This window comes from Phyllopteryx taeniolatus, chromosome 5, assembly GCF_024500385.1.
Source record: "Phyllopteryx taeniolatus isolate TA_2022b chromosome 5, UOR_Ptae_1.2, whole genome shotgun sequence".
NCBI lineage: Eukaryota > Metazoa > Chordata > Actinopteri > Syngnathiformes > Syngnathidae > Phyllopteryx > Phyllopteryx taeniolatus.
In genome coordinates this window covers 12619235-12636176 of record NC_084506.1, presented here as the reverse complement: position 1 = coordinate 12636176, position 16942 = coordinate 12619235, and the positions used below count along the sequence as shown (strand labels likewise).

Below are 16942 nucleotides of genomic sequence, written 5' to 3'. Positions count from 1 at the left end.
CTTCAGATGTTGAATCAAACTGGTTTAATGGGAATTAGCCTTTTGTATTGATTTCATTTAGGTGTTTCCACTTATTCAGCCGCAATTATAGGATATGAGGAAAGTCTGGATTGATGAACTTTAAAAACAACATCCCTTAGGAAATTGGGTGCATTTTGGAGTTGAGTCAGTGCTTGGATACTTGACACAATTGTCTATTTCCTTTTCATTTCTAGCCAAGATGGCCCAACAACCTTCAGGTTTATATAATGTAGAATTAAAAATCTTAAAAAAATACTGAGTCAGCTTCCTTTTGATGTTCTTTAATGCACATTAAATAGGAGTGGTGAGATTCATGGCAAAAAAAATAGACGCATTTGAGATCAGACCACCACTCAACATGTTGCAAAGTGGCCATTCATTCTCTTCCCTAAACCTGGACACAGACACACTAGTCCCACACTAAGCGCGGAGAAACTCCATTAAAGCAACATTCTGCGAGACACACATCAATTTACAAAATATGCACCTTTCGGTATCACAGCTATACAAATGTTAACATACTATCAAGGTTTAAGTGATTCATGTGCGAAATCAGCTGATGGCACGCAATCAGGGACAAAAAATACAAACAAACAAAACAAAAACAGGCTTGGTAAAAGACAACCTTTAATACCTTTCAAAATGTCTAGGCTGACCCCAAGTGGTCAGCACTCTTAAATGGTGCAGTGACACTCTTTTGAGGCATGTGCCATGTTGGCAAACATTATGGGCCACTAACTTTAACCAGCAAAACACTGATTAAGAAAGTCCTTTAAAGAGGGTGCCGTCATTGAAACTGCTCGCTGTGAAGAAACATAAATCAATTCTGAAAGGGCCCGTTATTTTTTTTTTTTTTATGTTCAACCAGCCTCCTGCGCATGTTCTGAGCATACTGTATGCAGAAACTCCAAATATGTCTTAGCTCTCCCTACCATCTACAGAGCATCTTGTGCAAATATGGAAGGCAGATTTAACTCCTTGCTGGAATCATCTTAAAACCAGGGGGTGGGGGGGGGGTGGGGGGCATGTAAGAGACAAAATATAAGCTGACCCACAAGAGAAGCTTGGACTTTTTTTTTTTTTTTTTTGCAAACACTGTTCGGGAGATCCTGATGGGGGGACTTTTATGGCAATTTGTGCCTCATTTACAAGCATCAATTACACCAAGACAATACACAACTTTTTCACAGAGTGAACAATTAAGTCTGCTGGATTTCTCTCAAAAGGCAGTCTGAAATGATTCTAACACTTCAAGGGATTAAATCTTAAAAAAAAAAAAAAAAAGAGGCAAATTTTCCAACAAATTAATTTGGAGACCCCTTGAACAAGTAGCACATAAGAAAGGTACATCATACTGCCCGCCGCAGCCAGATTGCTGCATGGTAGCTTAATGTCACTAATTTGCTTTCGGTCTGGAAAGAGGGTACACTGGAGAAGGCAGAACTTATTTTACCTAAAAACAATGAGAGTCCCATGTTTAAAAATGTGGTCCTACACATTGCTAATCTCTGCCTTTGACTGCTTGTCACAAAAGGTTAACAGGTTAAGAAAAGAACGAAGCCTACAATAAAGACCTTTGAAGTATAAACAATAACAGCACATTTGAAATAAGGTGTTACCTTTGTGGACGTGTGAAATCAAGCAAATAAAGCACATTTCTAGAGGATTGTATAATTAGTCATGTACAAACAATGCAAACATTACTGAAGACTTGATCAACTGGACACATATTGACTTGGGTTTGCATTTATTGCTGCCCACCCCATCAACCAGAGACAGTTTGCTATATGCATGTCATCCAAGACAAACTGCATGCATGCAAAAAAATAAAAATAAAGTAGGCGGAGAGGTAACTTCCCACGAGAAAAACACAACTATTTAAAGTTGTTAGAGCATTTGAAGACGAGTAAAGGATTTCATACTGGATCAGTGACATTAGCACATTTGAGGGATAAATAGTTGTTTTCCTTGGCATGCCAAAGGACTACGTAATCACGGAAAAGGTGCTGTGATGCAGTTTACCAACAGCTGGGGGGGGGGGGGAGAAAAGTAAATCACCGAATAAAATCAAACCAATGCATGTGAGCAACTGGCACTTAACAGGAAATAAAGCTCATTGGTGTCCAAGTAGCAAAGAATAGGAAGGCAGGATAAGTGGGTCAGCTTTAGTATTGGTTACAGAGGGTATTGAGAAAGAGGCTAATAATTTAGTGTGATGTACAAAATGTATTACTTTATCTGTTCAACATAGTTTATTTTTTAGTCTGTCTGGAAAAGGACTGATTATTCACATGAGTGTGCACTTTGTCTTGGACTTCTTTTTCTTCTTTTTGCCCTCCTTGCTCATCTTCTCCTTATGCTTGCGGATTTCTCGTACTAACGTGTAAAAGGCATCGTCGACTCCCTGCAAGAACAACGCAAAGAAGGTTACAACTTGTACAAAAACAATTCAGCAGTGACTTCATTATTGCTGATGGTTACATGGAAAGGTTTCCTCTCTGATGATGTCACAGAAAGTAGCTGCAGTTTCTTTGAATAAATGAAAATACAGATTTGCTTGGCAACTATTCTGGATGTGTGCCGTTTCTGTGGGAACAGAAGAAGATGCTTTCTGGACTGTTAAATCAATTGGAAGATGTCATCTTGGTCTCATTATGTCAAATTGTGAACTGCATGAAGATGAAGCGGATTTCTAATTGAACCAGGAAATGTATTGGTCAATTCATGGATAAATCACCTGTTGTGAATTTTGCCGTTTAGGTCCTTGTTAGAGAATGGCAAATTGTGCAAAAAGTACTGAAACATAGCAGTTGGACATGTACATGCAACAGCTTAGGTCAAATTAAATTCACCTGTAAAGGTTATAGTACATTACCCTAAAGTCGAATAACTTTTTGTGATTAATGTATGCACAGGAAATGTAGCTTTTATACTATACGATGTGCTATGACTATAACGGAATAAACAAGTTAAAGGTAAATGCAGGGTTAATACTGTAATAACTGTGCGGTAACTTCAGATGGGCAGGAGAAAAAAAAAAGAGGGGGGGATTACCAAGAGGAATTTGTGTCAGCACGGAAAGTAACCACCCCCACCCCCCCCCCAAAAAAAACAAGCACATGCTTAACTTCCACTGACAAGCCGTTTGCCCCAACTCCTCATCACCTCCACAGCACACCTCACTCCCGGAAAGATCTCAGCTAATGAGTGAGTCCAAATTCAGCTTGACCTCCATTAATCACCCCGCTTGGCTTATGAGCACAGACATATTTCAGTGTGCTGATTTCAGCATATTGGCATACACACTGGTAGCGTAGCCAGAAGCTGGGGAGGGTGGCACTGTGCTCTTCAACAGAACCAAATGGGGCTTTTAATATCATTAAAATGATAACCTCATGTAAATATTTCATACAATATTAAGTGAAAGGACTCAAATTTATGTGAACTTCCCAGGCACAAAGTATGCAGTGAAACCATAGTTCAGTGATAGCAGAATAAAAAGCCAATTAATTTGACTTACTTTTGTTCAAGGAGTATTTCTTTTGTATTTTTGCTGCTGCTACATGTATTACCATCAAGTGATCGGCCATAAAATGAGGTACAACTGGTTCTATCTAAGAGATCCAGTCCAAGCAATGTGTACAATATTGTGCCTTTACGAAGGTAATGCCTACTTTCGATTGATCAATTTTATTATTGAGGGGGCTGCACAGTAGCGCACGTGGCTAGCACATCTGCCACACAAAGTTTTCAGTTCGACTCTTTACTCTGCCCTGTGTTGAGTTTGCATGTGCCCCACGTTTGTACGCAATTCCTCGGGGTGCGTCGATTTCTTTCCATATTCTTAAGATGTGTTCAGTCTTCATGTTAACTGAAGACTAAATTATCCATAGGTGTGAAAGTGAGAGTGAGTGGTTGTTCATCTACAGTACTTGTCCCCTGTGATTAACTGGTTGGCTGTCATGGAAGTATTCCTCCTCTCACATTAAGTCACTTGGCACTGAAGTAGTAGAACATGGATGGATGTATTGTAGTTTCACTCCATCATACATAGTTTACTTTGGTTAACTTATTTATCGATACACAAGGGACCAATAAACACAAGATTCAATACAAATTAACATCTCTGACAGTGTATTTTTGATACAGCTCATATTTTATTACACTGTCAATGGGTACCTAATGTGGCTAGTGAGCATGTGTAAATGATTGGAAAACCAGTGTGCCCCAGATTGGACCAAGCGTATACAAGCGTTAAAGAAGAAAATTCAACTCCACCAAGCAAGAGTGACACCGACTTTAGATTACATTAAGCCATTACATAGATACAGATGCAGACAGAAATCATCCAGTTGGCTCCTGTTGGCGCCTCACCACAGCCCAAGCATAAATCTACATGTTAGCATGGAGAATCCAACACCATTTCTGTTCCCCCGCCTTAGACGCCACAATCCAGTTTGAACGTACAAACACATAGAGCTGTTGGGGGGCGAGGCTGCTGACACTTACCCCATTCACATCACAACACACTTTTTAAGCTTGACACAGCGTGGGGTCTTTTCTTCCTTGCTGAGCTTATTGACGCGGTACTGCCTGATCTCCCGTACCAGAGTGTAAAAGGCATCTTCCACTCTCTGCAGCATGAGACACAACTTCCCTCAGTAGTGACCAATCAAAAAGGGGGCACGTTCAACAGCATCATACAGCGTATAGTCACAAAAAGTGCATAGCAGGCCGCGGGGTACAGATGGGTCTACCAGCTGCATCAAGACAACTCAAGCTGCTGCCTTTGCGAGTTACTGTAAAAACTTACCTTCTAGTTATCTTCAAATGTTGTATCTCTAAACAATTGTCACTTTTGCCACTATAATGCATATTGTTTATTATGTGCAGACATGAAATATTTGTGTCATACTACTCTATAGGCAGCACGGTGGGCGACTGGTTAGAGTGTCTGCCTCACAGTTCTGATGACCGGGGTTCAATCCCCGGCCCCACCTGTGTGGAGTTTGCATGTTCTCCCCGTGCCTGCGTGGGTTTTCTCCGGGCACTCCGGTTTCCTCCCACATCCCAAAAACATGCATGGTAGGTTAATTGACAACTCTAAATTGCCCGTAGGTGTGAATGTGAGTGCGAATGGTTGTATATTTGTATGTGCCCTGCGATTGGCTGGCAACCAGTTCAGGGTGTACCCCGCCTCCTGCCCGATGATAGCTGGGATAGGCTCCAGCACGCCCGCGACCCTAGTGAGGAGAAGCGGCTCAGAAAATGGATGGATGGATACTATTCTATATCATTGCATTGCTGATTTGAACTTCATGGTAGGTTATTTTTCTGTACGGTCTAATAGTACTTCCGAACAGAACATGGCAAGATGGCTAAACAGCTACTTCATTCACCAACAAGGAAAATTCACTTTTCCAGTAGTCTTCACAATGATAACAACACGAAGCAAAGCAGGCTTTGGAAATCAGAGGAATCAACATTTGAGTGCAACAGCATCACCATGTGGAGGAAAGTATTGGTACACACTTGGGATGGAACGCATGTGCACCTGATGAAATCATTGCATTGCTGATTTCACCAAAACAGAGACAACGCAAGGAAGCAGATCACTGCTTTAGTCGCTCAGCCACCAAAGACACCAATCACAACACACTTCATCAGATGAAATCAACAAGACCCGAAGAAAATTTCCAACACCCAGTTGCACTAACCACAATCAACATTAGTATCTCCTGAAACATTCATTTCCAATTCAACCTCAAGACTGACATCACATTCACAGTGCCATGAAAAAGTATTTGCCCCCCCCCCCTCCTAATTATTCATACTTCTGCCAGATCAAGCTAAGGTTTTTTCTTTTTATATTAAGGGGGAAAAAAAATCTATGAAAAAGTAATTTCACCCTCCCCCTTGTTAAATCCATGAGTTAACTGGGATTAACCAACATTTTTGGAACACTACATTCAATTTAACTGGCCACACCCAGGCCTGATCACCGCCAGGTTTGTTGAATCAGAAATCACTTAAATCAGGGTGATCCAATCGAAAGTCGGGGGACCATTTGCTGTCAGCCGTACGTTTTTTTTATGCCGCACAGCATATACTAAAAGTTACATTTGACATAGCTCTCACAGAGAGTTTAAAAAAAAAAAAAAAGGTGGAGGTGGGCAGCATTAGAAGTGTGGGTGTCGAAAAAAAACACCGACATCCAATGGGTTGGAGGGGTGGTGGTTGATGGGGACTAACACTACTACTAAATAATTGGCTTCATGAAGTGCTGTGAAAAAGTATTGGACCCCCTTCTCAAATTCTTAGATTCTTGCATAGTTTCCCCACTTTAATGTTTAAGATCAAACAAATGTAAAAAGACAAATATAACCCAAGTTAACTTAAAATGCTGTTTTTAAATGGTGACTTCCTTTATTAAAGAAAAAAAATGTATTCAAAGTTACCTGGCTCTGTGTGGAAAATGTAATTACCCACCTTGATAAATCATTGTGGCTAATCGCAATTTTTTTATCAATTTTCACTGATCACATCCAAGCCTGATTACCTCCAGACCTGTTCAATTAAGAAATCACAAACATAATCTAAAATTAACTGCTTTAAAAATGATCATTTTACTCTTGATTGCTCTTGTTATGGTTCTGAATGTGGAGATGTGATTTGACTTCTGTTCAGTGCTGGGGCAGATTGTCACATTTTGGGCTGGCCATCAGCCAGCCCAAAATCTTGAAAAAGTCCAGTCTTACCACCTTTAACAGAAAGCTGTGACATAGCATCCATCCATCCATCCATCCATCCATCCATTTTAAGTTGACCTCAGTTAAGTTCAGTGTTTATGACCAAATCAGAAGATAGACACTGGGGAAAACAACAGCTGCTAAAAAAAGAAGACAAAGACTCATCTCACATTTGCCAAGAAACGTCCTGATGATTCCCAAGACTTTTGGAAAAATATTTTAGACAACTTGTTGAAAGGTGTGCGGCCTATTACATCCGGCGTAAAAATAACTATAGCATTAAAGAACATCATGCCGACAGTCAAACGTGGTGGTGGCAGCGTGATGGACTGGTGCTACTTTACTTCTTCAGGACCTGAAAGACTTTCTGTAATTTAATGGAACAATGCAATCCACTGATCTTTATATTTGCTTCAGTTGTCTTTGTAAGATATTAAAATTGGTTTGATGAAACATTGTAAGTGTGGAAAATGTGCCCTTATACAAATAAATAAATAAATAAATTTTAAAAATAAGAATTTAGGAAGGGGGCAAATACCTTTGCACCGCAATTTAAAAGGAATGTTGCTGATAGAACAAGACAAACTTGTGAAATACACACAATAAGGAGGACCATACATGACAAGACTTTTAGAAGACTACAACAGGTTAAGACAAAATGCATTGAAAAGTTGTGTGCATGCATGCGTACACGTTTATGCGTCGATACTCATACCTGTCTGGTTTTGGCTGAGGTCTCAATGAAGGGAATGCCGTAGCTCCGTGCTAAGTCCTGAGCCTGCTTGGTGTCCACAGTCCGGGACGGGAGGTCACACTTGTTGCCCACCAGCACCATGGGGACGTCCTCAGAGTCCTTCACTCGCTTTATCTGTTCTCTGGACATTGACAGCAATAGATTTCGATTTAGTAAAAGCTTTGTAGACTAAGGGTCCGTTAACAAATGTCCGTTTCCCCCCCAAGTTCAGTTCATGGTAGAATTTTCAAGTGTACCAAAATGTGTCAAAACAAACCATGATTTCGCTCTCTTTTTTTATTGGTTGCAACAATGCAAACAGGAAGGTTTGCTGTAACAGCACTAAGGTTATTTTTACACTACGTTCCTGGCGTCTACAGTGGCCTCTTTTAAAACCACTGTAGACAAAACGGGATAACTGTGAGACAACGCGCCCGGCAGGGGAGCTTCATTCAACTCTGCCAGGGCCACAAACATGCTTCAAAGCTGCCCACCGTCCAGGTTTCATGTGAGACATATGTGAGTGGACCCCATCAGACCGTGATGGGTTTGGAGGGAACGTTCTGGCATCCACGGTAAACCGAAGGCCAAACCATATTGCACCTTAGAACCAAGCAGCCCTGTTGCCCCACAGACCATCCCAGATAGCGAAATAGACCGTGAGAGAACTTAACAAAACCTGAATATGGAGTTTAAAAAAATAAAAAATAAAAAAAATATATATATATATTTTTTTTTTTTTTTTTTAAATCCCACAGCACACTGCATTTCAGGTAAACAGAGCTTACGTGGCTGCAGAGAACATAGTGTAAACGTAGCTCAATAAAAGCAACAGAGCAAAAAATGTGTTGTCACCTAATAATTATGCGGCCAATCTCAAACGCTACAACCAACAACAAAAACCAAGCACACGAATGAAAATACAACAAGCTACTAACAGAGTCTTAAACACAAAAAGACAGCATCTACTGAGCATGAAAACATGCTTAAACTGAAGATGTGGCCATGAAGTCAACAGTCTACTCGGTTTACAAACCACTGTCACCATTACAATTTTTTTCATTACACTGATAATATTCCTTCATTCTATATTTTTTTTCTGTACTACCACGAGCATTTGGACACTTTCACGCTCCCCTAAGATAAGCATATTGAAGTCAATTTTCCATAACATGTTCACTTTAAATGATAACCTGTTGAGTGGGGCCACCACCCAACTTACCTGTAGTGGTGAATGTCCTCAAAGGACTTGGTGTTGTTGATGGCAAAGACACAGAGGAAGCCCTCCCCTGTCCTCATATATTGATCTCTCATGGCGCTGTACTCCTCCTGACCTGCAGTATCCAGGATGTCCAGCAGACACGTCTCTCCGTCAATCACTACTTGCTTTCTGTACGAGTCCTGAGAGAGGAGAAGGCCACGAAACGGATCAATACGAGCTTAATAAGAAAACAAATTGGTTGAGAATGTGACTGGCAAGCTTTTTTTTTTTTTTTAATTGGTCAATGATGCCATTACTTAATTGAGTTTTATGAACTTCACCCAACAACGTGACCACACAAACATGATGTGATTGGGAAAAAGAAGCTGAGCAAATATATATATATATATAATAATTTCTTCTCTACATTGCTGCATCTGCTAGAAAACAGAAAGGGTATTTCGCTTATTAAATTTTATTCCATTAATGAACGCTACTGTACCAACTGAGAGGTGTAAATCATGGGATCCTATATATCCCGTAACAAAAGCAGATAAACACAAACCGATGTTTTCTACTTTAGTAGCACCAAATAATTTCACTTGTATAAACATGATTAGTAAAGGAAAAAAATTAGGACCACTGAACGACACACAGTGTAAAGTAACCTTAAAGGTCGGACCAAATTTTGTGCCAGTATCACGGAGCGACATCTGGTGGTGGTGCGGAGATGATACCCTTGAGGACTTGCACGCTGCCAGAACTAAGACAAGGGCGTGCAAAATCCTCTCGGACCCTCCCCACCCCGGTCACCAGCTCTTCCAGCTCCTTCCCTCAGGTAGGCGCTACCGATCAATGCAAACTAGAACTAGTAGACATTCCAACAGCTTTTTCCCTCTTGCAATCAACTTCTTAAACAGCTAACTTATAATTCCATTACAACAAGCTGGCAATTTTTTGACTTGAGTTCGTTGTCACATTTCTGTGGGGCCAATTATGTATTACTCGTACACTCGCTGTAGTTGTCTCGCCATGCTGCACTATTTTTGCATATACTGGCCACTCATGCCAGAGTAGCATCTGCTCCATTTGCACACTGATTGAGGAGTATCTGTAACATTTGCACAACCATTGTCCCAGATTATCGCACTACTCGTCACTTTAAACCGCATACACTCCTTGAAGTCTCGGCGCCCTTTGCACAACGGTCATTGCACCGGACTATTGCGATATTAGTCATTCGAACTGCTCTAAGTGCTAGAGGACTCTGCATCTTTTTGCACAATTGTTTTTTGTCAATGTCTTTATGTCTCCAAAGTGTTCTGTAAATTGACTGTCTGTTGTACTAGAGTGGCTCCAACTACCGGAGACAAATTCCTTGTGTGTTTTAGACATACTTGGCAAATAAAGATGATTCTGATTCTGATAGACTGTTTGATAGATTACCTAAAGATATAGCTGGATTGTGCGCTATTATCACTTTGATATTGCATGAGTCAGTATACCCTATGCCTGTTCAAGATTTAATGGAAAGGGCACCAATGTTTTTGTCCAATCTAGAACATAGACAAAAAAGAGATTTATCCTGGCAGAGGCAAAATTATCCAACATAAAACATACATCGACGCCATAGGTGTTCCTCGTGGGGTTCCTAATCAATACAAATTAGCTGACCAAGTTGCAGGAGGATTTGAATACTTCATATGCTGTTGGTGTACGATTAATAAAAATGTTGATGGGATAAACTATATCCACTTCAATGTACAGAGATGAGGAAATTGGACTCAGAGTGGGTTGGAAGCTGTGCATGAGCAGCTCAAGGACGTTCCAAGACCGCATAGCTGTCGACATGCTCCCCGCAAGAGAGGGAGGTGTTTGCGGTATGTTTGGAGAACAAACAATACTGCTTCAGATGGCAGCTTGACCAGACCCATCGATGGTCTACGGACCCTCAATCAACACTCCTTGTGGGACAGCTGGATGGACGTTTTTGGTAAATACAAAACCCTAATTTCACCAATATTGATATCAATTGCTGTTTTTGTAGCCATTCTGACATTATGTGGATGTTATTGTACCCCATGCATTCGGGCTTTAATCAGTAGATTAATCACCACAGCAATTACCCACATGGAACCGTATGGAGCAGATGTATCCTTTATTGGATGTTGATGATGATGATGATGATGATGTTGTTTTACCTGATTTGTTTCCTGATCCAGGTGATTACGATGTTTAAACTACAACATTCATGTATGACAAGTTTACTCTGAGTGTAAATGTATTTGTTTCATAAAAATAATTCTACAGTTAAAAATCGAAATGAAGTGACTCTAAGATGATATGAGAATTTGTGCAAATATATGATAAACAGGAGGGAAATGTTAAATATATTATAGAAGTTATCATTTATTTGCTTGGCTTGCATTAGTATTATGGACGATTTTAGATGTCTCTCCTTCAAAAAGATGACTCAGCATCATCCGATGGAAGGGCGCCTGGACCAAGGACGTGATCGGATGTGGTCGGGGACGTGACAGGTGTTGGTCCAATGTTTTGTGTTGTGTCTTATTGCTTAGAACACTATGTCTGGGAAAAACCATCCTATTTTCAAATAAATGCAGGAGCGACGGGAGAGATTGTTTAGAGCGTGTTGAGAGGCTGTGATCTGAACAATCTCCCATACGCCCTCCTCATGAGAAAAAGAAACCAGCGTCTTCATTCCTTTTGTGTCTATTTTTTATAATGTTGGGTAAGATAAATCCAACAATAAATCACAAAATTATTGTTGTCATGCCATTCATAGCATTACCTCCTTTTCTCCAGGTTAGATTACTGCAACTCACTCCCTCTAGTATCAGTAATAAAATAAAAATAAAATACAATTTACAAAAATACTTCGGCCACCTGCCATTCCAGCAGCTAGGCTTTTCACTGACTCAAATAAACAACACCAATTGTATCATCACTTCTTGGCTTCCAGTTTGCTTTAGAATTGATTTTAAGGTTTTACTAATGACTTTTAAAGCACATGTGGGCCTGGCTCCGAGCTACATAACCAAACTTTTAACTCCATATGGGCCAGCCCGCAGCATCAGATCCTCGAGTGTTTCAAAGTTGAGGCTTAAAACTAAAGCTGATAGAGCATTCTGAGAGCGCATCGACTTTCAATGGACCTGCCCGAGGATCTCAGACACGCAGTCTGAGACATTTTTTCCAATCACTTCTTGAACCCACTTTAACAAACAGGTTTGTATGTGATGTCAACTTCTGTCCCCTTTTATACAGTACATTTATGTACTCTATTTATCTTTTTTTTTTTTTCAAAAAATAATTGTTCGATTATCATGTACTTGTATTTTTAAAATAAATTTTTACCATCCCACATCACCCTTCCTTGTCTTAGTTGGGATTTTATATTACCAGGGTTTTCAAATCGTTTTTTTTCTTTTCAGTTTTATATGATATATGAACATGACAACTTTTTGTCCATCCAAGCACTTTGTAAACAAAATTTACAAAGCACAATTTAAACAGGTATTTACAAAATGGTACATAATTTTATTATTATTATTATTGTCATTATTATTATTAACAAGAAAGCTAAAAACGAGTGACAAACCTGTGGTTTTCCTGGTTTGTAGCCTACATAAATAGTAAACGATCAGGATTTTTGGGGCCGATGGCCAATCAGCGAGTTAAAAAAAAAACGATATCCGATCACAAGATGAAGCAATGTGTCTATTTAAATGACTTGTTCATTTACTGTATATACTTGTGTACTGTTTCCTGAGTATATTCAAAAGTATTCTCTACTCAGGTCATGTATTCTAATCAGTCAGGTCAAACTAACATCAGAACATGACAGAAATAATGGGTGCTAACTTACTGTAATTAAATTACTTTATTGTAATTAAATTACTTCACACACACACCGAAACGTTAGAGCAGGATTTGACAGAATGCCGGCATGTTTACATACAACTGTTAGTGCTAGCACTAGCTTGCTAGGCTACATAACGTTTGTTGGCCGCTTGCGAGCCATATCGTATTAAAAGTACATGAACATACCTCAAAGCAATTCTTGAATGAAAGTCCTCTCCCGAGCATTGGTGACTACCACCACATTTTGCCCCATTTTGTTCTTTTTTGACCAACACAATACACGTGCAATCGTTGATGTCATGGTAACAAGTGTATCCGTCGCGTTTGAGTTGATAAGATAAAGCCCAGTGATCATAAAAGATGGGATGTGGTGGTATCGGAATACAAGATTTTATTGCAGTAGTGCAATCGTGAAAGACCAAATGTGCTTTTTAGTCTGATCCAGGCATTACGTGTTGTCTGTCTCAGAGATGTATGTCATACATCTCCAAAATTATAAAAAATAATTAATAACTTTATTGGCGGTCAGATATTTACAGTAATACGTCAAAAGACATGCGACAAGGCTAAAAATAAACTAGCTTTTGGATTCAAATATAGATCAGCTCGGGTTTAAGTCGAATAAATAGTTGGTGGCCCACCATTTGTTTTTAATTTAAAATTTTTATTTTGAATCAGGATTTATTGTTTAGGTTCCTGCAATGCCAGCAACTGTGGCTATTTATTGGCAAGACCTGAATTTCGCATGAAAAGAAAAAGTATACTAAAATATTAAGAATGAAAAAAAGATACATCAATGGTGGCTACATTGTGAAAATTGTCTTATGACTGTCTCATTTTTGTAACAAGTAAAAAAGTATATAGTAGAAAATAAGTTACTTTAATAGCTCTACTTAGTATAGGGCTATCACAATGAAATCTTTTTAGAATAGATTATAGATTGAATAATCCAGTAATCACTCACACGCCCTTATTTGCAATGTGAACTCACTACAGAGTGTAGTCTACAAACACTATACAGCATGTTCTTAACTAGCAATGGTAGGATATATTACATTAACTAATGAGTTCTAAAAAAAAAAAAAAAAAAATAGTCATGTTCGAGTTGCCGTGTGTTTTGTTTTTTTTTTGGTTTGTTTTTTTGTTTGTTTGTTTAAAGAGACTCCAAACCTTGGGCATCTTTTTCTCTCTCTGTATAACTCACTGGCAACTATGTGCCACAGACTGAGTGCATGCGTCTGCAACAAATGTCTGTGATAAACATGGGCACTGTCCAAACATGATTCCAGGCGGAGCAAATATGGTTTTATTATTATTCATACTTTTGAGGCATCTTTATACTTTTGAGGCAGACATTTTTGCATCAACCAATTTTTTTGTGGTCAATTTATCTGAATTAGCTGATGGATTTTTTTCCCCAGCCCTAATTTAGTGGCATACATTTTTTTGTTGCTGTTTTGACAGGAAGTCAGGACGTTTTTTCTGAAGCACTAAAACTTGATGTAGGGAATATGCACACACCCAGACTCAAACACTGTACACCAATAATCATTTGCCGAGTGGGTCTAAGTCAGCAGTTATCATATTAAATGTGCAGAGATAATCTGCACATAACATCAATAATTAACTGGCATATTTATGAGAGTGTTCATGTATCTAAATAAGATAAGCCTCTTAGAAAGCTGGTAGGCAGTGACAAGGACATTAAAAACCTGTTTGGTGTCTTTAACACTTAAACTCGAAGAACTTGTTTGAACCACTTTTACAGAGGAGGCCCTCCGTGCTTTTACCGCCATACAAAAATACACACAACGTGGAGACAGACATGCATCACAAATGCATACATTGACACAATGAACATGCATATCCATGCGTCTACACATACCTCAATGGTGGGGTCATATTCATCCACAAAGTGATTCTGGATGAGCTGAATGGTAAGTGCGCTCTTGCCAACGCCACCAGCTCCCACCACAACCAGCTTATATTCTGTCATAATTCACCTAAGGCACCAAAGAAAACCATATCATCAGAAATTGAAGGTATTTTAGGAATTCCCTCAAGAATAGGTAAATACGTTGTTTTACGTTTCCTAAATGGCACAGTAAAGCAAAACCAATCATGTTTCTGAATGCGCGGATATTTGTTCACTGCATCGAAGCTGTGCGTTTTCTGGGAAAAGTCAGGCTGGCTAAAGGAGAAAATATGTCATTATTTTCAGGAAATCGGTTCATGCTAGCCATTCTCAAAATAGAAAAATCCTGTAAGCATAATGTAACAACATGCTTACTTTGCACTTTATGTAGAACAGCCTTTCCCACACTTGCCAGAGTAAAATTATATTTGCTATTTCAATCATCATCCAGCAGACTGACAAAGGGGTTTTTCATTCCAGTTTCTTGTAATAAATTCATGACTGTTGTGTTCTTTACCGCATCTATATATCAACATTATGGTGATACATTCTTGTAAGTTTGGGTCCTGTGGACAAAAGCCATTTGTAACTTATGTGAAAAATGTGTGTGTGGGGGGGGGGGGGGGGGGGGGAGTTCACGTTGCATGACTAAAACATACGCATTTACATGCAACTACAATCGTCATGCAAGATGTACTGATGAAGAAACAAAAGGTGAATTCATTGCATTGTATAGTGCTATTGTATATCCTCCCACCATACAAGTGGACATGTTTGCTGTGACACCTGCGGTGATTGGAGAGCTTTTCTAAACCATTACTCCCTTGAATCCAAGTACAAAATGAATAGTATAACTTCAGTAAACTTCAACATGTAATGAAAATTTCTACATGTAATAGTTCACATGCAGCACAATCCATGATATATAGTACCGTATACACATGTTCAGGTAACGCCCTTCTGACAATTTTTAAAAAAACCTGAGCATTTCCATCTTTGAAAAGGCAATTTAAAAAAAAAAAATAATAATTCTCAACAATTTACGTGTTAAGCACAATGTCAAAATAAGTTCACCTGTCATATGGACCCCTCAGCACGACGCACTCGAGAGCCTTAAGAATGGATCTAAGTGTCTGTCTGACTACTCCACTATTGTAACATTTATAACTAACAAGTTCAGACTCTTTCAACGTGCTGCGTCGAAGCTTGTGCTCGGAGCCAAACTCTGGTTTCGAACGTCCAAAAAGAATTCGCTGCAGGGTTGGTTGGCGTGAAGACCTCCGAAGCCGACGAACAACCAAGCTACAGTGTGCTAAAACTAGGCTAGCTTTGAGCTAACCCGCGAGCTTAACCCTACCTTGACGCTTATTTGCGGAATCATTACCGAAAACCAGTCATAAAAGCAAAAGTTATGCCTGGTATGCCCGGAAATCTGTAGCATTCGTTGAGCTCAAATGGTGGAAAGTTTGAAGCCGCCACCATTGACAAGCTAGCCTAAATGGCTGCATTACGGGGCCGACATTCGGTTCACAACTGGGCGTAGTTTGCGTTTACAATGAAAAGAGATCCTACTTCACTAACAACACCACACAAATGTAACCATGTTAACGCATTGAACTCACGGTTAAGGTTACGGCTTTCACGTGTGAATAAAACGTAACCAAATGTGTCTCGTACCCATTTATGTTACCTTTAAACGAATGGAGTTCCGCGTCTGAAGTGGCGACTAAATGAGTCAAGCTGATCGTCCTCTCGTTTCGCACGATGCTGTCCGCATTGCCTGGTTCACTTCACGACGAAAGGCCCGCATTAAACCTGTCCAGTTGGTGCCAGGCAAAAACAAGTGAACAAGTTAATCGATTGAACTTTCCATTTGTTCCAGCGTCGGCCGGCCTAGCTGCTCAGGTTGGCCTCCTTTCGGCGAATATGGGCGGATACCGGGACGCACTTTACCCACAAAGCATCGCTGGTGAGTCCACTTTTGGCCCACACCACTTTGGCACCATTCTAGGACAATTTTAAAAAAATAATTAAAAAAACACTACAATTTCAAAACATACATATATTGTATGCATTTAGTTGTGCTTAATGTATAACAATAGATATATTATATCACTTCTTGTGAAATACTGGATCGCTGTTAGAAATAAGTTGCTGCTTGTTGTCGTAAAAGGCAGACTTATATTTGTGTATTTATATACGGCGAGAGAAAGTTTTAAGGCAGTATGTAGGTCACGTGGTGTGAGTTTCAGAACAAGCGCTCGTACTGCTGCCCTGCTGCAGAGTCAACAAAGTCTAGGGGGCGACTCCACTATATATAGGCTCTAAATATAACTGCAATGTCCTGGTTGGACGTCATTCCGAGGCAGGGAAGTGATTTGGCAAGCCCTTGTCAGTTTTCCTACGCGTTCACTCGGATCCCTCCTGCGCGCTGGTTT

General features: G+C 39.7%; 1 protein-coding gene across 3 annotated transcripts; it reads right to left on the bottom strand.

Moving 5' to 3' along the window:
• Positions 1 to 286: 286 nt before the first annotated feature.
• kras (v-Ki-ras2 Kirsten rat sarcoma viral oncogene homolog) lies at positions 287 to 16438 on the bottom strand. 3 transcript variants are annotated; one of them, XM_061772899.1, is made up of 6 exons: positions 16182 to 16438; positions 14475 to 14592; positions 8726 to 8904; positions 7486 to 7645; positions 4531 to 4655; positions 287 to 2425 (listed from the first exon to the last, which is right to left on the bottom strand). In XM_061772899.1, exons 2-5 carry the CDS (start codon positions 14583 to 14585, stop codon positions 4536 to 4538), a joined length of 570 nt encoding a protein of 189 aa, XP_061628883.1. In that variant the 5' UTR covers positions 14586 to 14592; positions 16182 to 16438; the 3' UTR covers positions 287 to 2425; positions 4531 to 4535. The 3 variants fall into 3 exon arrangements, with proteins under 3 accessions (XP_061628883.1, XP_061628882.1, XP_061628884.1); XM_061772898.1 differs by having other exon boundaries at positions 16195 to 16436; XM_061772900.1 differs by lacking the exon at positions 4531 to 4655 and having other exon boundaries at positions 16195 to 16432.
• Between the last annotated feature and the right edge of the window lie 504 nt (positions 16439 to 16942).